Source organism: Pleurodeles waltl, chromosome 10, assembly GCF_031143425.1.
Source record: "Pleurodeles waltl isolate 20211129_DDA chromosome 10, aPleWal1.hap1.20221129, whole genome shotgun sequence".
Classification (NCBI taxonomy): domain Eukaryota; kingdom Metazoa; phylum Chordata; class Amphibia; order Caudata; family Salamandridae; genus Pleurodeles; species Pleurodeles waltl.
In genome coordinates this window covers 1,008,821,858-1,008,848,025 of record NC_090449.1, presented here as the reverse complement: position 1 = coordinate 1,008,848,025, position 26,168 = coordinate 1,008,821,858, and the positions used below count along the sequence as shown (strand labels likewise).

The following is a 26,168-nucleotide window of genomic DNA, read 5'->3' as shown; positions in this document are numbered from 1 at the left end:
CATTTTTGGATTGTTCTTGGATTTTTTGAGCACTGAGTCACTTAGGGCCACATGTACGAATATTTGGAATTGCGATTTCCTATTCCAAATGTAAGAAACTCCATTGAGATACTTTTGCGATTCCCGGTGGGTCGCAAATAGACCTGCCTCATTAATATTAATTAAGTAGGTCGCAATTTGCGACCCAGGGGAATCAAAAAAATCACAGGGATGGTGGCCTGATGGTGTCAGCAGACCACCATGTCTGTGATTGCTTTTCAATAAATCAATATTTTTTTTAAACGGAGCCAGTTTTCCTTTTAAAAAGAAAAAAAATGAAACCTTTCAGTTTCATTTTTTTAAGAGCAGGCAGTGGTCCGTGGGACCACTGCCTGCTCTTCAAAAACGTTTTCGCATGCATCCACAAAGGGGAAGGGGTCCCTTGGGGACCCCTTCACCTTTGCAAATGGGTTAGCACCAATTTGAAATTGGTGCTAACTGCGATTGTTTTGCGACCGCATTCACGCTCACAAAACAATCATACATACCACTTAGATTTGGTATTAAGAGAGGGCACCCTGAACACGCTCCTTCCGAATACCGAATCACAAAACCCAAATTGCGATTCGGTAACAAGTTACTGAATTGCAGTTTGGGCTTTGTACATCCCAAAAAGCATTTTTCTAGTCGCAAACGGGCCGATACTGTGAATCGGCCAGTTTGCGACTAGAAAAATGCTTTGTACATGCGGCCCTTAGTGAGGTTTATAAGGGTACACTTCACATTTATAATTTGAATTGAAATAATAGAGAGACTGTCTTTGGTGCTGATAGATTTTTATATTTTCATTTCTCAGAGACCCCTAAAGAAGGATCATTAGACCCGAAATGCATTGGGTAGTGGACACTGCTAAAGTTGGATTTATCGATTATGGTTGATGGATAAACAACCATCAATGTTGGAATCCATATAAGGGTTTGAAATGCAAAAAACAAGTAAATGATTGTTGTGAATAAACCGTAAAAAGACTTGGATACGTTCGTTTGAAGAGAATTATTGATTTTTCAAAAAGTTATTTGAAGCAAAACCTGCAGGTGCGACCTGGGCAGGCAAGTGGTTCCATATAGCATATAGTTCCAGGATTTGGAGGAGCCATCCCACCTCAGACTGGTATAGACAGGGATGGGCCACACTAATTCATAGAACACAAAAGGGGAAAACACACACTTCTTAGGTCTGGTGTTAGCCAAGATATTTTACTAAATTTGTATGTTTAAGATACTTACCTAGAGGGGCTTCCATCCAGCCCTCTTCATCCATCGGCCAGTTGTCTCAATCACATTTTTATTCTGCCCACTATATCATGCAGCATGGGGCAATGGTTTTTGGCAGTTCTACCACTGGCTACCTCCAATGTGAGGGACGGTATTCTGTCCTTACACAAGGAGCTCATCTACACGCCAAGCAGTTCTCTTACCTGCTGGGAACTACCGGGGCAATGCTTGCTTTTTGAGACCAAAACATAATAATGTTTTTAGTCCGAAACAGGGGTGCAGTTGTAATAAAGAATGATTGCATGATTCGGATGCACTTCCTTGAGTCCAGGCTGGGGCAGGTGAACTGTGGAAGAAAGTGCTGGCGGAGTAGGCCGGGGCGAAGGGTACGCGTTTCTACCAGTGGTCCCAGGGACCCTCATAAACAGTACCTTCATACACCCCAAAAGACTCATTTTGGGGGGCGACTGAGAAAGGTGAATTACCTTTCTTACATGTAGAATGCATTGGTTGGACTTCTGCAGTCTCTGCATGAGACTCCCAGACAGAGGCTTAAGAGACACTGAGAATGACGTCAGGGACCCGAAAATGGACAGGACACATATGTGAAAAAATACAAAGTTTGTTTTCTTCCTTCTCCAAACGTGGCAATACATCCAGTCTGACTCAGCAAATGGTGAAGGGCCCAAGTTATTTTCAGAAGAAAGTGCAGATCTAAAATTAGTTAATTATTCATTGTGGCCGTCGCTGCACAGGCTCTGATTGTAAGTACAACTACATAACCACATAATGTCATATATAAGGGCCACACATATGGATGTCGTTTAGAGATCGCTGCTACGACCCCTGGCCTCAGAGGTGGCACAATTAGTGCCAAAAACAGAGGGGTAGCTCTCGTTACCAGCTTCAGGCTCCAGCCTCTTTTTCTGCTACTTTTAATTACATTAATAGTGAACAATATATAATTCACTTTTAATGTAATGAAAGCAGGATCTGAAACGGAACCTACACTGGCATCTCAGGTAAGTGATTTAAAATACTTTTCAGTATATTTTATATGCGTGCATGTGAGTGAGAGAGAGTTCGGGTGAGAGGGTGTGTGTCTACGTGAGCATGTATGTTAGTGTGTGTAATAGTGTGTGTGTGTGAAGGTGAGTGAATGAGAATGTATAGGTGGGTCAGAGTAAGAGTGAGCAAGAGAATGAGAATTAGTGAGTTAGGGTAAGAGTGTGCAATTCTTGTGATGTCATGAGGGTTAAGGTCATGTGACATCACTTCCTCTGACATCATAAGGGTCAACGCGTGTATGATGACACTTCCAAGTACCCCTGGTATCTTGGTGAATCGACGCCCATGGGCAATCGAGACACACTGCTCAGCACTGCAGTTTGTGTAAGAAGTTAAACACTTCCTAAATGTTGCTGTAACCATTGTTAGAGTTAGGTGTGTGTACTCTCTTGCTACTGTAGACGTAGATGTGGGCTAGTGGCATGGGGACCAGATCTGGATCCCAGCGTCTATTCACCTTCTTGTGATTCTAGGCAAGTCACTTTACTTCCGCGTGCCTAGAAACACAAAAGAGCAAAACGAATCTGGCATTATACAGTGTAATCCGGTGCTCATGTAACGCGTTAATATCCTTTGGTCAAACGCGCGTCACATAAAACTGCAAAACATAAATAAAAAGTCTCGCGTGTGTTTGAATATATATCTCAGACTGTCTCTGATTGGACAGAAGTGCTATCACTTTTGACTCAAAGCCCCCTCTGAACCTGTTCCCTTCCGCACCCCCGGGGTTAGAGGAGGTGGGGGTGGAAGGGTAGACGGGTGAGAGCTGTGTCTGTGGGGAGGGGGGCGGGTACCGCTCTATGAAGATAACACTCAAAAGGGGCTGCTTTCAGATATCGCTTCGGCTTTTCGTACCTTTATGCAGTTAAAGTTGTTTTTAATTACATATTATGTATGTGGGCATCTTTGTAAAGCGCTCTGACGTCGACAATGACCTGTCCCGCGCTTTTCAAATAATTGAATATAGAGGTATTTAATGTCGGTGTTTTTTGTCTCCCGAAACAAAGGCCTAGAGTGGCGTCCCCTGCGGTGCCTACTTCAGCACCCCTCAGCCCCAGAAGAGATGGAACTTCCCTTCGGGAACAGGAAGGTATGGGGAATGCCCGGTGTGACCCCCCTCCTTCCGTCTGCCCCCCTCTGCTTCGGAGATCTCACTTCACGGGCACAAAAAGAAGAGGAGGCATTTTTTACGGTTTAACTCTATTAAATATTTGTGGTAAAATCAGAAGATTCTGAAGTGAAAGGAGGGATAGCCACAGTGATCCTGTTGAGAAAGGCTGTCCGAGGCCGTGCATCCACCTACACTCCTAGGCCTATGCATCCACCTACAATCCTAGGCCTATGCATCCACCTACACTCCTAGGCCTATGCATCCACCTACACTCCTAGGCCTATGCATCCACCTACACTCCGACGCCGTGCATCCACCTACACTTCTAGGCCCATATCTATATTTTTTTAGCGCCGCATTTGCTTTGTGTTTTGACGCAAAATCGGCGCAAACTTACAAAATACAATTGGGGCATATTTATACTCCATTTGCGCCGGAATTGCGTCGTTTTTTTGACGCAATTCCGACGCAAAACTAACTCCATATTTATACTTTGGCGTTAGACGCGTCTAGCGCCAAAGTCCATGGAGTTAGCGTCATTTTTTAGCGTGGACACCTACTTTGCGTTAATTATATGCAAGGTAGGCGTTCCCCTCTAAAAAATCGACTCCGAGGCATGTGTGTCGGATTTATACTCCCGGGCAAAATTCACGCCCAGGAGTGGGCGGGTCAAAAAAAATGACGTACGGCCGCTTTTGCGCCATTTTTTAGCACCTGCAAAAGGCAGGCGTTAAGGGACCTGTGGGCTCTGAAGGAGCCCAGAGGTGCCCTCCCATGCCCCCAGGGACACCCCCTGTCACCCTTGCCCACCCCAGGAGGACACCCAAGGCTGGAGGGACCCATCCCAGGGACATTAAGGTAAGTTCAGGTAAGTGTTTTTTTTTATTTTTTTTTTGTGGCATAGGGGGGCCTGATTTGTGCCCCCCTACATGCCACTATGCCCAATGACCATGCCCAGGGGACAGAAGTCCCCTGGGCATGGCCATTGGGCAAGGGGGCATGACTCCTGTCTTTGCTAAGACAGGAGTCATTTCTATGGGGGTTGGGAGTGAAAAAAAATGGTGCAAATCGGGTTGAGGCGAAAGAATTGCCTCAACCTGACTTGCCCCATTTCTTGACGCCCAAGCCCCATATCCCCCTACGCCGGCGCTGCCTGGTGTACCTCGTTTTTTTAACGCACACCAGACGGCGCCGGCGGCTAACGCCGGCTAACATCATTCGATAAATACGGCGCCCGCATGGCGCTTCAGAATGGCGTTAGCCGGCACAAATTTTTTTGACGCAAAACTGCGTTAGCGCAGTTTTGCGTCAAAAAGTATAAATATGGGCCAATTGTATTTTGTAAGTTTGCGTCGATTTTGCGTCAAAACACGACGCAAATGCGGCACTAAAAAAGTATAACTATGGGCGCTAGTGTCGCCACATGTAGCTCCTTGTGAAAGATGCGCGTGGGTCCTGCACCATTCCACTGACTGATGATGTCATGGCATGGGGCTCCTTGTGAAAGATGCGCGTGGGTCCTACACCATTCCACTGACTGATGATGTCACCACATGGTGCTCCTTGTGAAAGACAAGCCTGGGCCCTGAACCATTCCACTCACTGATGATGTCACCGCATGGAGCTCCTTGTGAAAGACACACTTGGGTCCCTCACTATTCCACTAACTGATGATGTCACCACATGAAGTTCCTCGTGAAAGACAAGCGTGGGCCCCTCACCATTCCCTGATGATGTCCCTGCATGGCGCTCCTTGTGAAAGACACACATGGGCCCTACACCATTCCACTCACTGATGATGTCACCGCATAGAGCTCTTTGTGAAAGACAAGCGTGGGCCCTGCACCATTCCCTTCACCCATGATGTCACCGCATGGAGCTCCTTGTGAAAGACACACGTGGGCCCCTCACCATTCCACTGACTGATGATTTCACCACATGGAGCTCCTCGTGAAAGATAAGCATGGGCCCTGCACCATTCCCTTCACTGATGATGTCACCGCATGGAGCTCCTTGTGAAAAACTCACGTGGGCCCTGCACCATTCCACTTACTGATGATGTTCCACATGGAGCTCCTCGTGAAAGACAAGCGTGGGCCCTGCACCATTCCACTGACTGATGATGTCACCACATGGAGCTCCTTGTGAAAGACATGCGTGGGTCCTGCACCATTCCGCTGACTGATGATGTCACCACATGGAGCTCCTCGCGAAAGACAAGCGTGGGCCCTGCACCATTCCCTTCACTGATGATGTCACGGTGTGGGCCCTGCACCATTCCACTGACTGATGATGTCATCACATGGAGCTCCCTGTGAAAGACACGCGTGGGCCCTGCACCATTCCACTCACTAATGACGTCACCGCATGGAGCTCCTTGTGAAAGACACACGTGGGCCCTGCACCATCCCACTGACTGTTGATGTCACCACATGGAGCTCCTCGTGAAAGACAAGCGTGGGCCCTGCACCATTCTACTTTCCGTCACTGATGATGTCACCGCATTGAGCTCCTTGTAAAAGACACACGTGGGCCCTGCACCATTCCACTCACTGATGGTGTCACCACATGAAGCTCCTTGTGAAATACATACCTGGACGTGCCCCAGCCCTGCACTCCTAATGCCACCATATCTAGCTCTGGTGTGATACATGGAGCTCTTTGTGAAAGACATGCGTAAGCATTGTGCCATTCCCCTCACTGATGATGTTACGTCACGGAGCTCCTTGTGAAAGAAACGCGCGGGCGCTGCACTATTCTTTTCACTGATACTGTCACCATGTGGAGCTCCTCGTGAAACACATACCTGGCCGTGGCCTAGTCCTGCCCTCCTGATGTCACCATATCTAGCTCTGGTGTGACACATGGTGCTTTTTGTGATAGATATTGCTGCTCCCTGCACCACTCCTGCCACCCATTGGTTTCACCACACAGAGCTCTTTGTGAAAGACATGCCTATGACCTGCATCACTTCCCTCAATGTCGGTGTCACCACCTGGGGCTCCCTATGAACGACACACATGGGACCTTCACCATTACCCCGACTCCTGATGTCACTTCATAGAGGTCATTGTGAAAGCCACACCAAGGCCCTGCACCACTCCCTGCACCCGTAGGTTCACCATATTGAACGCCTTGTGAAAGACATACCCGTGTCCTGCACCCCTCCCTGCACCTCTTTTCTCACCACAGAGAGCTCCTTGTGAAAGATATTCCTTGGCCCTGCACCACTCCCTGTGCCCCTTGGTGTCACCATAAAGACCTCTTGTGAAACATATGCCTAGGACTTGTATCACTTCCTCAACCTCGGTGGAACCACATGAGCTTCTTAGATAGGCAGACCAAAGCCCTGCACCACTCCCTTCGGTCCTGGTGTCACCACAGGGAGCTGAGCTTCTTCTGAAAGACACGGCTGGATTCTGCACCTCTCTGTGCAATCCTGGGGTTCACCACTCAGAACGCATTGTGAAGGACATGCCTGGGTCCACCACTTCCCACCCTCACTCTGGATGTCACCACAGAAAGCTCCTTGTGAAAGACTGGATCCTGCACCTCTCTCTGCCCTCCTAGGTTCACCAAACAGAGCATTATGTGAAAGATACATCTGGGCACCACTTCCATCAATCCTGATGTTACCACAGTGACCTCCTTGTGAAAGACACAGCTGGATCCTTCACTCTCTCTGCCCTCCTAGGTTCACCAAACAGAGCATTATGTGAAAGACCCACCTAGGTACCACTTCCATCAATCCTGATGTCACCACAGTGACCTCCTTGTGAAATACATAGCAGGTGACTGCGTCACTCTCCAATTTTATTCTGGTGGTGCCACGTGAAGCTCCTTGTGCATGTATGACCCAGACCATGGGCCTTGCGCCACCCCCTCTGTCCAGATGTCACCACAGTAATCTCCTTGTGAAAGACATAGCAGGGCAGTGCACCACCTAATCATAATACTAATAATTATAATAAATGTCAAAATACAAATTGCAATATTATTATTATTATTATTATTACAAGAATGAACTTCTAAATATAAATTTCTTCAACTAAATATTACGTCATCTCTCGAGTTCTTCCTTCGCGTCATTATTCGTGTTTTATCACATTCCAAGCTCTATTCGGTGACGTCACTGCCACGTCAGAGGTGGGCACAAGGCAGGTGACCTGTGTCCTAGGAAGAGAAATCTATGTGTTTTAAACTGTGTTCCAACATAAATAAAAGTTACGTTAACGCCCCCCTCCCACCCAGTGAAGAGGAGCTCGGGGGAGTCGGATGGAGGACGAGGTGGAAATTCCACACACCTTGCAGGGCTGAGGCTCACCCCACCCCTCCCTCCAGCCCCTCCCACCTTCAGACTGTGTATAAAACCTGCCGAGGAGAGGACATGCCGAAGAAGAGGAGCAGCTACTGCTGAGGGCTTCACATAGCACCCCCAAAGAAGAACGACCCTCACAGAGCACCCCCATAGAACAACGACCCTCACAGAGCACCCTTCAGAGAGAAGACCGACCCTCACAGAGCACCCCTCAGAGCCCAGGACAGGCCCTCACAGAGGACTTTTCCGAGACACAGCCGACCCTCACAGAGGAGCCCTCACAGAGTATCCCCAACAAGACCAACCCCCACAGGGCAAGACCGGCCCTCACAGACTCCTCAGAGACAAGACCGACCCTCAGTCACAGGGCCAGAACAGGACAGACCCTGACAGAGAGTTCCTGGGTCACAGAAAGCTAGCAGCCCTCACCACAGCAGCCTCGGATACAGGACAGACAGAACCGGCCCTCACCGGAGCGTCCCTCACAGAAAAGAGCTCCCGCCCCTCGGTGTGTACAAACTCTCAGTCTCTGTGCGACACTTCCTTTCCTCTTGAGAACAACCGACCCACGCATGTACGTTTTAGTGTGTACATCATGTCCTTGTCTCTCGTTTAACATTCCACCCTGCCCCTTCACACTTGTCTCACTTTACACAGGTGCAGTGATCTGCAGCCTGTCCCTACTCTCTCTGCACTCATCTCCTGGCGTGTTATATCTGACTGTCTCTCTGTACACGGCTGTCCTTGTCTGCACTGTCCGCCGCTATACAGTCTGTCTCTTTACACCACTGTCCTGGTGTGCACAGTCTCTCTCTCTCTTTACACCACTGTCCTGGTGTGCACAGTCTGCTTCTTTTTAACTATTGTCCTGATGTGTACAGTCTCTCTCTCTCTCTCTTTACACTACTGTCCTGGTGTGTACAGTCTGTGTCTCTCTTTATACTATTGTCCTGATGTGTACAGTCTGTCTCTCTCTTTACACTACTGTCCTGATGTGTACAGTCTCTCTCTCTCTTTACACTACTGCCCTGAGGTGTACAGTCTCTCTCTCTCTCTCTTTAAACTACTGTCCTGATGTGTACAGTCTCTCTCTCTCTCTCTTTACACTACTGTCCTGATGTGTACAGTCTCTCTCTCTCTCTCTTTAAACTACTGTCCTGATGTGTACAGTCTCTCTCTCTCTCTCTTTACACTACTGCCCTGAGGTGTACAGTCTCTCTCTCTCTCTCTTTACACTACTGCCCTGAGGTGTACAGTCTCTCTCTCTCTCTTTACACTACTGCCCTGAGGTGTACAGTCTCTCTCTCTCTCTCTTTACACTACTGCCCTGAGGTGTACAGTCTCTCTCTCTCTCTTTACACTACTGCCCTGATGTGTACAGTCTCTCTCTCTCTTTACACTACTGTCCTGGTGTGCACAGTCTGCTTCTTTTTAACTATTGTCCTGATGTGTACAGTCTCTCTCTCTCTCTCTTTACACTACTGTCCTGATGTGTACAGTCTCTCTCTCTCTCTCTTTACACTACTGTCCTGATGTGTACAGTCTGCCTCTCTCTCTTTACACTACTGTCCTGATGTGTACAGTCTCTCTCTCTCTTTACACTACTGTCCTGATGTGTACAGTCTGTCTCTCTCTTTACACTACTGTCCTGATGTGTACAGTCTCTCTCTCTCTTTACACTACTGCCCTGAGGTGTACAGTCTCTCTCTCTCTCTTTACACTACTGTCCTGATGTGTACAGTCTGTCTCTCTCTCTTTACACTACTGTCCTGATGTGTACAGTCTCTCTCTCTCTTTACACTACTGTCCTGGTGTGCACAGTCTGCTTCTTTTTAACTATTGTCCTGATGTGTACAGTCTCTCTCTCTCTCTCTTTACACTACTGTCCTGATGTGTACAGTCTCTCTCTCTCTCTCTTTACACTACTGTCCTGATGTGTACAGTCTCTCTCTCTCTTTACACTACTGCCCTGAGGTGTACAGTCTCTCTCTCTCTCTTTACACTACTGTCCTGATGTGTACAGCCTGTCTCTCTCTCTTTACACTACTGTCCTGATGTGTACAGTCTCTCTCTCTCTTTACACTACTGTCCTGGTGTGCACAGTCTGCTTCTTTTTAACTATTGTCCTGATGTGTACAGTCTCTCTCTCTCTCTCTTTACACTACTGTCCTGATGTGTACAGTCTCTCTCTCTCTCTCTTTACACTACTGTCCTGATGTGTACAGTCTCTCTCTCTCTTTACACTACTGCCCTGAGGTGTACAGTCTCTCTCTCTCTCTTTACACTACTGTCCTGATGTGTGCAGTCTGTCTCTCTCTCTTTACACTACTGTCCTGGTGTGTACAGTCTCTCTCTCTCTTTACACTACTGTCCTGATGTGTACAGTCTCTCTCTCTCTCTCTTTACACTACTGCCCTGATGTGTACAGTCTCTCTCTCTCTTTACACTACTGTCCTGATGTGTACAGTCTGTCTCTCTCTTTACACTACTGTCCTGATGTGTACAGTCTCTCTCTCTCTCTCTTTACACTACTGTCCTGATGTGTACAGTCTCTCTCTCTCTTTACACTACTGTCCTGATGTGTACAGTCTCTCTCTCTCTCTCTTTACACTACTGCCCTGATGTGTACAGTCTCTCTCTCTCTTTACACTACTGTCCTGATGTGTACAGTCTCTCTCTCTCTTTACACTACTGTCCTGGTGTGTACAGTCTGTCTCTCTCTTTACACCACTGTCCTGGTGTGCACAGTCTGCTTCTTTTTAACTATTGTCCTGATGTGTACAGTCTCTCTCTCTCTCTCTTTACACTACTGTCCTGATGTGTACAGTCTCTCTCTCTCTCTCTTTACACTACTGTCCTGATGTGTACAGTCTCTCTCTCTCTTTACACTACTGCCCTGAGGTGTACAGTCTCTCTCTCTCTCTTTACACTACTGTCCTGATGTGTACAGTCTGTCTCTCTCTCTTTACACTACTGTCCTGATGTGTACAGTCTCTCTCTCTCTTTACACTACTGTCCTGGTGTGCACAGTCTGCTTCTTTTTAACTATTGTCCTGATGTGTACAGTCTCTCTCTCTCTCTCTTTACACTACTGTCCTGATGTGTACAGTCTCTCTCTCTCTCTCTTTACACTACTGTCCTGATGTGTACAGTCTCTCTCTCTCTTTACACTACTGCCCTGAGGTGTACAGTCTCTCTCTCTCTCTTTACACTACTGTCCTGATGTGTACAGTCTGTCTCTCTCTCTTTACACTACTGTCCTGGTGTGTACAGTCTCTCTCTCTCTCTTTACACTACTGCCCTGATGTGTACAGTCTCTCTCTCTCTTTACACTACTGTCCTGATGTGTACAGTCTCTCTCTCTCTTTACACTACTGTCCTGATGTGTACAGTCTCTCTCTCTCTCTCTTTACACTACTGCCCTGATGTGTACAGTCTCTCTCTCTCTTTACACTACTGTCCTGATGTGTACAGTCTGTCTCTCTCTTTACACTACTGTCCTGATGTGTACAGTCTCTCTCTCTCTCTCTTTACACTACTGTCCTGATGTGTACAGTCTCTCTCTCTCTTTACACTACTGTCCTGATGTGTACAGTCTCTCTCTCTCTCTCTTTACACTACTGCCCTGATGTGTACAGTCTCTCTCTCTCTCTTTACACTACTGTCCTGATGTGTACAGTCTGTGTCTCTCTCTTTACACTACTGCCCTGATGTGTACAGTCTCTCTCTCTCTTTACACTACTGTCCTGGTGTGTACAGTCTGCTTCTTTTTAACTATTGTCCTGATGTGTACAGTCTCTCTCTCTCTCTCTTTACACTACTGTCCTGGTGTGTACAGTCTGCTTCTTTTTAACTATTGTCCTGATGTGTACAGTCTCTCTCTCTCTCTCTTTACACTACTGTCCTGATGTGTACAGTCTCTCTCTCTCTCTTTACACTACTGTCCTGATGTGTACAGTCTGTCTCTCTCTTTACACTACTGCCCTGAGGTGTACAGTCTCTCTCTCTCTCTCTCTTTACACTACTGCCCTGATGTGTACAGTCTGTCTCTCTCTCTATACACTACTGTCCTGATGTGTACAGTCTGTCTCTCTCTTTACACCACTGTCCTGGTGTGCACAGTCTGCTTCTTTTTAACTATTGTCCTGATGTGTACAGTCTCTCTCTCTCTCTCTTTACACTACTGTCCTGATGTGTACAGTCTCTCTCTCTCTTTACACTACTGTCCTGATGTGTACAGTCTGTCTCTCTCTTTACACTACTGTCCTGATGTGTACAGTCTCTCTCTCTCTCTCTTTACACTACTGTCCTGATGTGTACAGTCTCTCTCTCTCTCTTTACACTACTGTCCTGATGTGTACAGTCTGTCTCTCTCTTTACACTACTGCCCTGAGGTGTACAGTCTCTCTCTCTCTCTCTCTTTACACTACTGCCCTGATGTGTACAGTCTGTCTCTCTCTCTATACACTACTGTCCTGATGTGTACAGTCTGTCTCTCTCTTTACACTACTGTCCTGGTGTGTACAGTCTGTGTCTCTCTTTATACTACTGCCCTGATGTGTACAGTCTGTCTCTCTCTTTACACTACTGTCCTGATGTGTACAGTCTCTCTCTCGCTTTACACTACTGCCCTGAGGTGTACAGTCTGTCTCTCTCTTTACACTACTGTCCTGATGTGTACAGTCTCTCTCTCTCTCTCTCTTTACACTACTGTCCTGATGTGTACAGTCTCTCTCTCTCTTTACACTACTGTCCTGGTGTGTACAGTCTGTCTCTCTCTCTTTACACTACTGTCCTGATGTGTACAGTCTGTCTCTCTCTTTACACTACTGTCCTGATGTGTACAGTCTCTCTCTCTCTCTCTTTACACTACTGTCCTGATGTGTACAGTCTCTCTCTCTCTCTTTACACTACTGTCCTGGTGTGTACAGTCTGTCTCTCTCTTTACACTACTGTCCTGATGTGTACAGTCCCTCTCTCTTTACACTACTGTCCTGATGTGTACAGTCTGTCTCTCTCTCTTGACACTACTGTCCTGGTGTGTACAGTCTGTCTCTCTCTTTACACTACTGTCCTGATGTGTACAATCTCTCTCTCTCTCTCTCTTTACACTACTGTCCTGATGTGTACAGTCTCTCTCTCTCTCTTTACACTACTGTCCTGATGTGTACAGTCTCTCTCTCTCTCTTTACACTACTGTCCTGATGTGTACAGTCTCTCTCTCTCTTTACACTACTGTCCTGATGTGTACAGTCTGTGTCTCTCTTTACACTACTGTCCTGATGTGTACAGTCTCTCTCTCTCTCTCTTTACACTACTGTCCTGATGTGTACAGTCTCTCTCTCTCTTTACACTACTGTCCTGGTGTGTACAGTCTGTCTCTCTCTTTACACTACTGTCCTGATGTGTACAGTCTATCTCTCTCTCTCTTTACACTACTGTCCTGATGTGTACAGTCTGTCTCTCTCTCTTTACACTACTGTCCTGGTGTGTACAGTCTGTCTCTCTCTTTACACTACTGTCCTGATGTGTACAGTCTCTCTCTCTCTCTCTTTACACTACTGTCCTGATGTGTACAGTCTCTCTCTCTCTCTTTACACTACTGTCCTGATGTGTACAGTCTCTCTCTCTCTCTTTACACTACTGTCCTGATGTGTACAGTCTCTCTCTCTCTTTACACTACTGTCCTGATGTGTACAGTCTCTCTCTCTCTCTTTACACTACTGTCCTGATGTGTACAGTCTCTCTCTCTCTCTTTACACTACTGTCCTGATGTGTACAGTCTCTCTCTCTCTTTACACTACTGCCCTGATGTGTACAGTCTCTCTCTCTCTTTACACTACTGTCCTGATGTGTACAGTCTGTGTCTCTCTTTACACTACTGTCCTGAGGTGTACAGTCTCTCTCTCTCTCTTTACACTACTGCCCTGATGTGTACAGTCTGTGTCTCTCTTTACACTACTGTCCTGAGGTGTACAGTCTCTCTCTCTCTCTTTACACTACTGCCCTGATGTGTACAGTCTCTCTCTCTCTCTTTACACTACTGCCCTGATGTGTACAGTCTGTCTCTCTCTCTTTACACTACTGTCCTGATGTGTACAGTCTCTCTCTCTCTCTTTACACTACTGTCCTGATGTGTACAGTCTGTCTCTCTCTTTACACTACTGTCCTGATGTGTACAGTCTCTCTCTCTCTTTACACTACTGTCCTGATGTGTACAGTCTCTCTCTCTGTCTCTTTACACTACTGTCCTGGTGTGTACAGTGTGTCTCTCTCTCTTTACACTACTGTCCTGATGTGTACAGTCTGTCTCTCTCTTTACACTACTGTCCTGATGTGTACAGTCTCTCTCTCTCTCTCTTTACACTACTGCCCCGATGTGTACAGTCTTTCTCTTTACACTACTGTCCTGATTCCTGGTGAGTACAATCTGACTCTCTTTACAGTATTGTCCTTGTGAGTCCAGTCTGTCCCTCTTTACCCTGCTGTCCTGATGTATACAGTACGTCTCTCTTTACACTACTGTCCTGATTCCTGGTGAGTACAATCTGTTCCGCTTTACCCTGCTGTCATGATGTGTACAGTCTGTCTCTCTTTACACTACTGTCCTGATGTGTACAGTCTCTCTCTCTCTCTCTTTACACTACTGCCCTGATGTGTACAGTCTCTCTCTCTCTTTACACTACTGTCCTGGTGTGTACAGTCTGTCTCCCTTTACACTACTGTCCTGACTCCTGGTGAGTACATTCTGTCCCTCTTTACACTATTGTCCTGAAGTGTACAGCCAGGGCCTGTCAGTCTGTACGCTGCCGTCCGGGCAGGACTTTCAGCCCCTGCACTCTCCGCTCTCTCCTTCTTCTCCCTTCCTCACTATCCGGGGACGCCCTCTCACGTGCCGCCTCCACCCCATCCTCCACTCTCCAGTCTTTCTCCCTCCCTCTCTTCCTATCTCTGTGCCTCTCCCTTCCTTGTCACTGTCCCGCAGGTTGTCCCCCAGTACCTGCCTCTGCGATGAACTCACCTGAGCTTCCGTTCAGGGCATCTGCGTTTCCATGGTAACGGCGCTGAAGGTGACGTGAGGGAAGGGGCGGTGGGACTGGGGGAGATGGTCATTGTTGGAAGTGACAGGGTCATATGTTTTGAGAGAGAGAGAGAGAGAGAGGCCCCTCCCCCTTCTCCCCAACGCCCTCGGGGACATGAAAGAGTTAAGCGACGATGAAACAGGCACTGATGTGAACACCTGTCCTTGTCCTCGTGCAGGCCACAGGATTTCAATCATTGAGAACTCGCAGAACGTGCGTGTCTATCGCTGTTTGAATCTAAAAGTTGTAAAACCTCCAAAATGCTAAACGCATGTTTTTAAGAAACGGCCGAATACCTTAAATCCCTTTTAACTAGCGATTCCAGAGTGAACACATGCACGTTAATTATTTGGTTTACAGCACTACGTATTTACATATCTCATATAAAGTTGATTCATATTCGGAGAAATCCCCAACTTAGAAAGAACAGATTTCATCAAGACGTCTGTAAACCCAGGTGCCAGCTCCTGTGAACCCCGCTGCGGTTGTAAATTATGAACGTACTGTGTGTAGCGTTTTATACCTCACATCTGTAGCTTCTAATCGCTGTAAACAATACGTGAGATACTGTTCCAAATGTAATGGTGGCGACCTCACAAGCATAGAAGGCTGAACTGGCCCTGTCAGGATTCAGGCTCGTGACTACAGATCACACCTGCCATCGGCGAGCACTAGTATTAACTCACTGAGCCAACATTAGGCATCAAGATTTTCCTGTCTCTTTAGGTGAACCTTATGTGTTCACCTGTGTAAAAGTACAGACAGAAAGGTGGTCTCACCCTTACTGAGAAGTGCTGTCCCACTGCTGTGCAGTCGCCTGCCCACGTCACCATGGGGTTCGCCCATCGTCGTTTAATGTCTCCCCTATACTGTCTACATGGACAATTATCGCATCTGACATAAGCTAATGTACAGATCTCTGAGTCCTCTATATGTATTCAACTGTTTGAAGAGGTTGGGCAGAGTTCGTCTAACCTTTCATTACATCGACTATCCTCGTCTCATGTCACGTGCTTTCCCCAGGTCACCATCTGCATTTCTTTGTCTCACATCTCCCCCTTTCTCAGGCTATGACCCCCCACCCCTCCTCCCTCCTGCCCACCTCTCATCTCCTGTCCTATCTCACACCTGCCCTAGATCTCACCTTTGGCTCACATTTAACTTCTTAACTCACCTCGCAAACTTATGCCAGATTTCAACTCATGTTCTCACCTTTAAATTCATTTTACGCCCTGTCCTAGTCTAATTTTCACTGTCCACCCCCATCTCATCCTCTTCATCTCTTTCATTGGCTGTTCACATTTCACTTCCTGTTCCCTTCCCACCCTAAGTTTCTATCTCAAATCTGGCTCGAATCTCACATACTGTCCTCTTCTCACATGTGTCTTCCATCTCCCACTGCCCCACTCTCATATTTGTGTTCCATCTCCCAGTGTACAACTTTCATGTCTTTCATTTCTGGGCCTTCCACCCAATTACTGGACTTCCATCTCATTCTTACCTCTTCTCCCCCTCAACTCCTGTCCCAGCCTCACCTCTTCTTCCCTCTCACCTGTGGCTAATTTCTTACTCATTGTCTCTTCTTACCTCCCCCAGGTTTGCCCCTCACCATGGAAGGCTTCGCCTCTGTGTACTACAGTGAACCATCCGTCATGGGCTTCCTCGCCAACGTCATCAGCGCCTTCCTGGTGGCGCTACAGAACTTCTTTTCCTTCCACACCAAGGTGAACGCTGAAGGGGTGGAGAACATCCTGGCAGGTGAGCGTGGCAGCTGGTGGCAGTCACAGATCACACAAAGAGTTACTGGTGGCGCTGAGATGTCATGTACAAGATACTTAGAGGGAGGGGTTGCACACAAGCGCGTTGCACACATGCACATACACGCGGGCGCAGACACACCAACACACACATGCACATACACACGTGAGCACACACACATACATGCATGTGTTGCTTAATGACTGTGTTATCTTTTACAGGAGTCCATCTCATTCTGATTGGAGGACTGACACAACTCATTGCAGGCTTCATGTGCTTCAGGAAGTATGACCACCTTGGGAGCACCGCCTTTGTGACATTCGCCGCCCTCTGGAGCAGCTACGGGGCTACACGTGTCGTTCTGGGAGCGTATCCCACCATCAACAACACAACGCAAACCATGAACATTTCTGACAGCCACGCCATCATGGCCGCCTCCCCTCTTCCGGTCAGTGAGAGCGCAGTAGCAGGGCTGGTGGCATATACCGCCATCGCCTTCATCCTCTCCTTCTGCTCAGCCACCGTTAACTACGTCATGCCCTTCGTTTTTGGCTCCATCACCCTCACGCTGGTCTTTGAGGCAGTGGGGCTCTTCGGACAGTGGGCGCTGGTGGTCTCCGGGACCTTAGAGCTGCTCATTGTGTTGTTTGGGTTCTATGGTGCCACAGTCCTGCTCCTGAAGGGCTTGACCCAGAGGAACGTCCTTCCAGGCTTCGGGAATCCCATGTTCAGCGTCTTGCTTTTGGGCTTGGCCAACAGCACCTCTTCCAGCAGCATCGGGGAGGAGAAGAAGAAGAATTCCAAGTACGCGGAGCCCATGGCCTTGGGACACATCGGCGACGCAGTGGCCTCGTTCATCTTTGCCTTTTATTGCTTTGGCTACATGAAGACTTTCTACATTGGTGCCATTTGGGTCAGCATCAATGCGCTGTCCCAGCTCTGCGGGAGCTACTACAGTTACTTGAGAGAAGATGTCTACCAGACCACCAGGCTTGGACTCCACAGCCTGTACTGGTTGGTGATGTCCTGGGAAGAGTTCATTCTCACGGTGCTCCTCTCGGTGGACAACGTAGACGAGAGCCGAGCAGGCATGGTGGGGGGCTGGTTCTTTCTGGTCACCGCGTCCATCCTCTGCCTGATGTCCTTCAACAGGGACCTCCTGGAGCTGCTGCAGAATTCCTGCTTTCTTCTCCTCACTGTCTCCACCATCCATCAGATTCCCCTCAAGGGATCCCACATCTTCTTTGGAGTGGTCTGCAGCTTTTACACAGCCACCTCCCTCTACGCCAGTTTTGCCAGCCTCATTAATTCTATTGCTGATAAGTCTTTGATTTCTACTGGACCACAAGTGATGTCATCAGCTACTTTCCAGGACTTGCTGCTGTGCCTGAAGCGCATCACCAGCAGGTCTAAGGAGGGTCAGGAGGTCAGCACTACCAGCTGCCAGCTCCCTGATGCCCTCTTCTTCATCTGCAATGGCTTGGCTTCACTCTCTGCCATCAAGGGATCCTTTGATGACCCCACCAGAGCCCACCTCTCCATCCCTTGGGTGCTGATCCCCGGAGCTCTATTCCAGTTGTACATTTGCAGGATCGTGGTCCAGAGAGGTCGAAGATTTGGGTCGGTCCTACCATTCTGTTATGCTGCTGTATGGGCCACATGGGCCTGGCTGCGGCTCGCAGGTATCCACTGATTTCTTTCTCTTGACTATGTGTCTCTGTTATAATGTGTCTTATACCTTCAGGGGATGTGGGGTGGGGTAGAACTATTGTGATGGGACATTCTATTCTGATTGGCTGCAGGAAGTTCAATGTTTTATATTTTTGTTTATTGGAATAATTTAGAGTAGCCATCCATACAGGATTGGTTCTTGAAGACATCATAATTAGGCCTTTATCTGGCTGGAAGGCTCTTGCTAACCAGTGATCTGCAGAAGTACCTGGGAGGGGTCATATGTTATGGGTGTCAGGTGTGGGGTAAAGGGTTGAGGAGGAACATAGATGGTGGTCACTAGGAGGGGGGTAATGACTTATGGGACCATTCATGAATTTGGTTAAACTATTGTTGATAATCCAGTTGAGGGAAGAACCAGAAGGCATTGATTTTAAATAACCAGTCATTTCCGATAACAAGGGGCATATTTACCAACATTTCTTTTTCTGTTTATCTTCTGTCATATGCAAGAAAACAACTTGTACTGGGATCAGATATTTTCAGAAGTGCATATCACCAAATCAGGGCACACCTGTTCAGGTTGAAGTGGAAAGTACACTTTTAGGCATCATCAGAAACCAATGTACAGCCCCATAATTGGTGTGTGGTACTCCTACATTTCCTGGCTCTGCTCCTGGCCTCTCTTGGCCCTGCCTTTAAAGAAAGAGCTCCTATGTTCTGTTTCATACATGACTAAAACTCTGCCCCCTCCACCTTCCCTCTACAGGTCCCCTGTTGAATATTGAAGCCACTAGTTATGGTGCATTCACTGTTGGTGCCGTCACCTTCCTGGTCATCAATGTCTTCCTGATGTCCTTGGGTAAGTCTCTCCGGATAACGATGCCCACTCATCCCTCTGTTGAATACTTGAAGACCAGCGGCCCTGATAGGCGGCAGCTGCGTCCAGCTGTGATGGGTACCGGCCAGTGTCTACCACTTTATGGTCCATGTGCACAGTTCTTGGGCTTCGTACGGGCTTCATGTAAAGACCTAAGCAACTGCGATCCACGTTTACCTCTAAAATGTAATTTGCGATCTCTGACGCCATCTTGCTCTGCTTGTTCCACAGTCGCCTGCGCCAATGTGGTGCTGATGCTGCTCGCCCTGCTGATGGAGGCCGTGATAGTCTGTTTCCTGCTCTTCACATTGGGATGTCTGCCGCTCCCACTCGAGAGTAAGTGGCCTCCTTGCACTGTGGGGTCCTCTTGTGTGTTACTGCATGTCGGTGGCCTCTAAAGGGTTAATACGTGATAAACAGGCAATTACTATCAAGTGCCACCCTGAGCCCATCTGTATTGTGGTGGGGGCTAAAAGGAAGTGGTCTGTAGAAAGGGCTGGCGTGTGTCTGACGAACCCTGGGCTTCTTAAAAGCTGTGAGGGTGAAATAGAGTCGGTCACATGCCTCGTTCTTCCAGAGCTGGTTACATATCATGAATGGGCTCTTCAAAGCAAGGAGGGCTGGAATGGAGTCAGTCACAAACCTGAATTGGCTTGGTTTAACATCAACTTGAACAGCACACGCGTCTCTTTTGCTGATACTGTTGAACTTAAAGTCTCACTTTCCCGTCTTTGTGTTTTTTTCAGTCACGGTTTTGTCCGTCTTCAGTGTCGTCTGTGTCTACGGCGCGGCTGCATCTCTTGGAAACTGCATTTTCAGCAAGGACCTGATTCCCATGGGCCCCCCTCTCTTCAAGGTACAGTGAAAGTACATGCGTTCTTACTAGTATTATTCTAAGTTAACACAGTTCCTATATGCCCCTCAAGTAACTAGAGCACTGGGGATGTGCACGTGCTGCTCAAGGGCAGCTGTAGGTGGCGCTGTCTCACTCCTTGTCTGCTCTGTGTCCTTTTAGGAAACGAAGCCTGAGGAGAAAGTTGAGGCGTCCGACTCCTGCGTGTGCCCCGATTCCTATCGCACCAGCAGTCTAAGGACCATCGCCGCCCTGCTGGACGAGGGTGGGGTGTGCGGGGTCCCCACAGACACAGTCTACGCCCTGGCGGCCTCCTGCAAGCACCCCGAGGCCATCCAGAAGATTTACACCATCAAGGTGAGCACCGAGAAGCGGACTTCCGGCGGAATAAGGGATAACTTTTACTAGGACGGCTATAAATCACCCCGGGGGTGGAGAGACTGTCATGGAAGTGACCGGGTAAAACCCTTTTGCTGGTGTGGGATTACCATGACAATGTCTGCATACCAAGTTCTAGCGCCAAACCTTAATGTATTATCTGCAGCAGCCAGCTTTCATATTATCATGTCATACTGTGCAAAGAGAGTGAGGGGTGGGGGCAATCAGGGGGTTGTGTGCTCCAGGCCCCCCACAGGGTCTCAGGAGAGAATCCTGCTTCAGGGCCAAAGGAGCCTATTGAGAATCTATCACATCACATCTCAAGAAGGTTACTAATGACCCAGAGCACACAATGAGTCTGCCTTCTTAGATCCACCAACCTCTCTGAGGGGGGCCTTCGATTGAATTCTGTGATCAGTGTCTGTCTGCTGCAGGTAACTAGAAGCTCATACAGGCATCTAACGTGTTCAGTCTGGTGGCTAGCACTAGAGACATTTGGTTTATTTACAGAGGTGTTGTGACTGTGTCTAAGCTCTGTGGGTCTCATCATGTGATCCTGCACATAATGTCTGAAGCCCCTGCACTCCCCCTTCTCTGTCTCCACCATTCATTTCCCCTCTCTCCTCTCCTCCTCAGGACCGACCCCTGGAGAAGCCCATCTGTATCTGCATCTCCCACCTGGACCAGCTGCGGGCCGTGAGACCCCCCTTCAGCCCCCTGCTGTGGGACTTTATGGAGAGCGTCTACCCTGGGGGTGTCAGCTGCATTGTCCAGAAGGGGGAGTGGCTGAGGAGCCTGGGTGAGTCTGACCTCTTCTGCCTGCCGGGGCCAGTTCAGGGTTTTTTTCCTTCTCCAGGGAGGGGTGGGTTGGGGGAAGGTAGAAGAATGAGGGGTATACAGACGCCAGAAGCCGTGCATGGGGCAATTCAGGGTGTGCCCACTTCATGTATGTGCTGCTTGTCCATATCATACTTCATTTACCCCTCTAATGTGACTGACCCCCTTCCCATGCAGGTATTACATGCACCTATCATTACATTCACCACCCTAATGTCTACAGTCCTCCATCTTATTCAGGGATTGCATGTACATATGAGGGGCTATTCACCCCCTAATGTCTACACACCTCCAGGTCATGTAACTATTGCATGTATTTACCAGGGCCCATTAATCTCCCCCCGCCCAACATGTGCACACCCCATCTCATGCAGGTATTACATGCGCCATCACCCCCTAGTGTCTACATATCCCATCTCATGTAGCTGTTGCATGTCCATATCAGTGTCCACTGACCCCCCTCCTCCCCATTCTACGTACAGGCCAGCATCTCATATCACTATTGTATTTACATATCCGGGTTCGTGCACCCCACTCTGTAATGTCTCAGTCTCCACCCTCTCTCACAAGTACAGGCCTTTGGCCCCATTCACAGCTGAGTTCCTATTTACCACATAACAACATTTGGTTTTTTTTAAAGCTTATTGGCCGGGCATAGGAGTTTTCTTTGGATGTGCCACCTGCACCGCCCTCTCTGGCAGTGCCACCCCCTATCCCCTCCCTTTTCTCTAACTGGCACCATCAACAGGTCTGACTTTAATGCGCTAATGCAAGCATACTACATTTGTGCATTCCTTTCTCTCCATGTATTATCACTTTAAAGCTGGCCCTACTGGCTTTACCAATACATATCCTGTTTTAAACAATTTCATTGTCCATCCTTATACGTTGTGTGTGTGTATATATGTATATGTGTGTGTGTGTGTCTGAGAGTGTATGTTATGTGTGTGTGTGTTTATGTAAACATATACATATATGTGACTCTCGAACAGTTCCTGACTAAAACATTAAATAAACCATGTAGCAATGACAAAACAAAGAACAAGAGGGTTGCTTTCTGTAAACAATGCATGTATGAAATACATAATTTGTGTGATGCCAGTGCACTTTTTTGTTGTGTAATAGTCCCCAATGCAACCTGTATGATACATCAAAAAGCCACAGAATTAGGATTAGATGAGGGATAAATACTTCTCTGGTTGGAGCCTATTGTGAAGAATTGGCAACAGTATGTCTTGCTGACAGCTGGACTGTTAAAAAAGAACAAACAAATGAGTTAATGTCTCTCACAGTTTCTAATACTTTCTTAGTAGCACAATCTCTTTTATACTAAGTGTACACGTCTGTCCTCTGCACAACCGGTGCAATAACGTTTCCAAGAACCTCAATTAAGTCTAGCTGTTCTGAAACTAAACAATTCAAACATCATCTCAGATTAAGCACTGCCATTTGCAGACCTGCCAACTCACACGGTGCAGCCGTGTGACACCCGATATCGGCTCTTTTTACCTGGTCACACGGTGAGGAGCCGATATCACATGGTGGGAGAGAAAACTGGCTGACAACCCCTTGAACTGTGGTTGTCCAGGTCGTTATCTGAGGATTTGACCTGCCCGTGTCCTTTTATGGGTATGAAAACACCCTAATACATCGGCAACAGCCTCAAGAGCAAGCTTTTTTTTTTTTTTGGAGCAGCAGGTTTGGGGGTGGAGCAGGGGCAGAAGTGCCTCTAAGTTACTTCTATGCATGAGCCCCCCCCCGCCCCCCCCCCAAGGCACCACCCCCTTCTCACACCATAAAAAAATGTTTTAGATGGCAGGTCTGCAACTGATGGACTTGTTGTACAGCACCTCATGATGCAGAGCAAATAAATACAGCCAAACACAAATGCTCACTCCCTCACACCTGACATGTTGCTGATTAATTTTGTTATTTTCTCCACCTGCAGGAGTTGGACCAGCGTATGACATTGTGGGCACCAGAGACTCCATCATGATCCGAGTGCCAGACCACACTATCTCCGCCCACCTGACTGACATGACCGGCCCTCTGGCAATCACCTCAGCTAATCCCAGCGGGGAGTGTGATAGCACCCACCACGACATGGTCATCTCGTGAGTACTCACTCGGAACAGGGGCTGAAACCAGGAAAGGTTTGTGAGTGGGCCTTCCGTGGAAAAGATGGTGCCTGGGGTTTGAGAGTCACCAGATGCTGCCAGGACATGAGGGCAGGGGCAAAGGTTGTAGAAGGACATGAGGTGAGGATGCTGAAAGTAGAAGAGAAGGAGTATTGATGGGTGGTGGACCACCTTGAATGAGGTTTTTTTGAGGATCAGACTAGACTTGTGCTGTTAGTGGGGGCTTCTAAAGGTGCTACTAAAAGGTGAAGGGAGGGGCTAAAGGTGTTTGTGATATCACAGCCATACGTTAGAATATTGGAGATGCTTGGCTTAAGACTATATGTGGGGGCATTAAACACAGGTGTGTTTGACCAGTTGAGGTCAGGTGGATGTTTTCAAGTTTGCAGCTTCCTTTCAAACCTCAACACCTGAGCCTTTGTCTATGATTACTTTCAATGAGTGATTTTGTATTTCCAGGCGTCTGCGGCACAAGCTGGAGGGGGTGCTGTGTGATGGGGACTCCTACGAAATGGTAGGCTCCACGGTGGTGAACTGTCTGAGGATAGATGAAGGTGGGTTTCAGCCACTGCTTGTTTCTGTTTCATCTCTGCCCTCTGTATTCCCAAACTAGACTCAATAACAGCCATAGATGTGAACAAGGACCTCTGCTCCCCACCATCCCATCATGTCCACCAAAAAGCTACCAAAGGTTTAGGAAACACCAGTTCTGGTTTAGTGTGTTCTTGGTGTCCAGGGCATAGAGACCTACAAAACCCAAAATAAATGGACAGCTGAAGCACCAAAGGGGCCCACATGAATGTTTAACTAAAAGTTGCATTTTATCAAGCCCCTGAGGAAAACTCCAAGAGCATGTTCTAAGTTTGCAGGGATGCCACCAGGGGTTTCATACCTGTCCCGGATCTCGACACCCCCCACAACCATTTTCCACTTAAATCGTCTTTCTCTTTATCATTGGTGTACAATATTGCATAATTTGTTTACGTCCAATTTCCCCAAAATTACATGAATGGTGTGAAATGTGGTTTGCCTTTATCTTGCATGAAATTTTCATGGTAGTGCATACAATTCAATTTTACGATAGTACTTAAAAAATCACCCAGACTTAGCACATGGACCCAGAGCTTCCCTCAATAAGACAACATCCCCCAATGTAGGATCTTTTTATTTTTTTCCCCAGTCATCCTTCTTTCTCAGGGACAATCCCACCCTGTCCAAGCAACCCAATGCCTGGAGGTCCTTACCTTAGTCCCATTTAAAAACAGAGACCTCAGATTCACAGAGTCTAACATGCAGAATTAGTAAATATGGACCATGCACAGATGTACACAAATATCTCTTTAAGGAGCATTTTAGCCGTTAAAAGTTCCTAATTCCAGTCACTTCCTCTGTATTGGATTACTGAGTTCATTTACTATTCTATCTCCTGTCTGAGTGTATTGGCCAAGTGCTTGATAGTGGGTTTACTGCAGTTTGACATTTTTCCAGGGAGATACTTATGTGTGGTAGATATTTTGTTAGTCAGAGTTTTCAAGTCTGTGTTGTTTACTTGATAACCCCCTCCCTGCTCCACTCATTTGATGCCTCCGGACCCATCATTTCTCCAGTCAACATATTCCACGTGTTAGGGCGATTCCCACCTGCACTCCATCACCTGCTGATCACTGAGGGGCCAATCCCCACCCTCCTCATTATGGTTGTCTCTTTTCCCTCCTGCTGCTGCTCACATCAGACATGTCCTAGCTCTCTCACCCTCATGGTGTTGTGTTTCTTCCTTTTCCAGGGATCCTGAGCATCGTGAGGGAGGGCTGCGTCCCCACCTCCCGCGTCATGCACACGTTCGAGCGGGTGAAGAACGCGCAGGTCTGAGGTTACCAACCGCATTCCCTGAAGACCAGTCTTGTTCTACTGACCACAGCATCCTCCGCATATGACCAGACCCATCTCTGATTTGCACTTTATTAACCAGAAACGGAAACATCACAATCTGAGGCCAGATATCTGCATAGAACCTGAGCCGGAGGGAAGACATTGCCAGAACAGACTGTTACCGGTGACTGTGCATTCAGACATTCTTACAGATAGGCGAAAATACTTTTTTAACCGGCGGCTTCAGTTGGACTGACATGTAGGTGTTTTCTCCCCTTCCCGCTCCAACAGGACATTGACCTGAAAGTGAACGCTTGGAGATGTGCACATCACAGATCCTCCATTCCACGCCCCCAGAAAGCAGGGGTACAGACACCTACGCGGTATACTGTTGCATTCTTTTCTCGTTCGTTTCTTAAATATTATATTTTTTACCCTCTGTCCTCAAAGGAATTGTAGTTCATTGCTGATACCGGCGTTGGTGATACATTCTATTTATTTTGGTACACAGAGGATGTCTGGTCCTTTCAGGCTTGTGTGACAGAATACTGTGAGGTCCAGACACCCCGATCTTGGCTTCACTCGATGGTGCTGGTCACCCACTCGAGAGGGGCTTTAAGAATCACTGATACGAGGTCTTGAGTCTCAGGGACGTACACATTGTTGTTAACTTATTTAATGTATTAGAGTTTGTATTTATTGAAATAAAATAGCCCTGAAAAACAAACTGGCTTTTCTCTTTGCTGTGTGTGTGTGGGGGGGGGGGGGGGGGACTTCCCATGAATCCTCCTGTGATGCAGCTGTGAAAGGAGTGTGTGTGTGTACGTGTGTTCTTACTGCATAACACTCAGTGGTATAAAACCTATATATTTCTAGTAACTGTGATGGTTGGAACATATTTCATGGTTCTTAGTGGAATATGGGCTTTTGTCGTCATAATCACAGCCCCAAA

At 47.6% G+C, this 26,168-nt stretch overlaps 2 protein-coding genes across 2 annotated transcripts; both read left to right on the top strand.

Annotated features, from left to right (window-relative positions):
- The first annotated feature begins 7,843 nt into the window (after positions 1–7,843).
- Positions 7,844–19,971, top strand: LOC138262472 (uncharacterized). Its single transcript, XM_069212364.1, has 6 exons — positions 7,844–8,258; positions 16,429–16,590; positions 16,812–18,272; positions 19,031–19,285; positions 19,373–19,477; positions 19,910–19,971. Exons 2-6 carry the CDS (start codon positions 16,443–16,445, stop codon positions 19,969–19,971), a joined length of 2,031 nt encoding a protein of 676 aa, XP_069068465.1. The 5' UTR covers positions 7,844–8,258; positions 16,429–16,442.
- On the top strand, positions 19,894–25,899 carry LOC138260850 (threonylcarbamoyl-AMP synthase-like). The gene is made up of 6 exons (XM_069209273.1): positions 19,894–19,997; positions 20,157–20,351; positions 21,009–21,171; positions 23,158–23,323; positions 23,807–23,901; positions 25,131–25,899. The coding sequence occupies exons 1-6, from the start codon at positions 19,977–19,979 to the stop codon at positions 25,214–25,216; spliced, it is 726 nt and encodes a 241-aa protein (XP_069065374.1). The 5' UTR covers positions 19,894–19,976; the 3' UTR covers positions 25,217–25,899.
- The last annotated feature ends 269 nt before the right edge of the window (positions 25,900–26,168 follow it).

What these genes read in the sequence shown, in the direction of transcription:
- LOC138262472 (XM_069212364.1), top strand. Translation starts at nt 16,443, where the DNA reads ATGGAAGGCTTCGCCTCTGTGTACTACAGTGAACCATCCGTCATGGGC. An exon ending in GGTGGAGAACATCCTGGCAG is followed by an intron (nt 16,591 to 16,811) that starts GTGAGCGTGGCA and finishes TATCTTTTACAG; the next exon opens with GAGTCCATCTCATTCTGATT. An exon ending in TCTGCCGCTCCCACTCGAGA is followed by an intron (nt 19,478 to 19,909) that starts GTAAGTGGCCTC and finishes GTCCGTCTTCAG; the next exon opens with TGTCGTCTGTGTCTACGGCG.
- LOC138260850 (XM_069209273.1), top strand. Translation starts at nt 19,977, where the DNA reads ATGGGCCCCCCTCTCTTCAAG. An exon ending in TGGGCCCCCCTCTCTTCAAG is followed by an intron (nt 19,998 to 20,156) that starts GTACAGTGAAAG and finishes GTGTCCTTTTAG; the next exon opens with GAAACGAAGCCTGAGGAGAA. An exon ending in CACCACGACATGGTCATCTC is followed by an intron (nt 23,324 to 23,806) that starts GTGAGTACTCAC and finishes TTGTATTTCCAG; the next exon opens with GCGTCTGCGGCACAAGCTGG.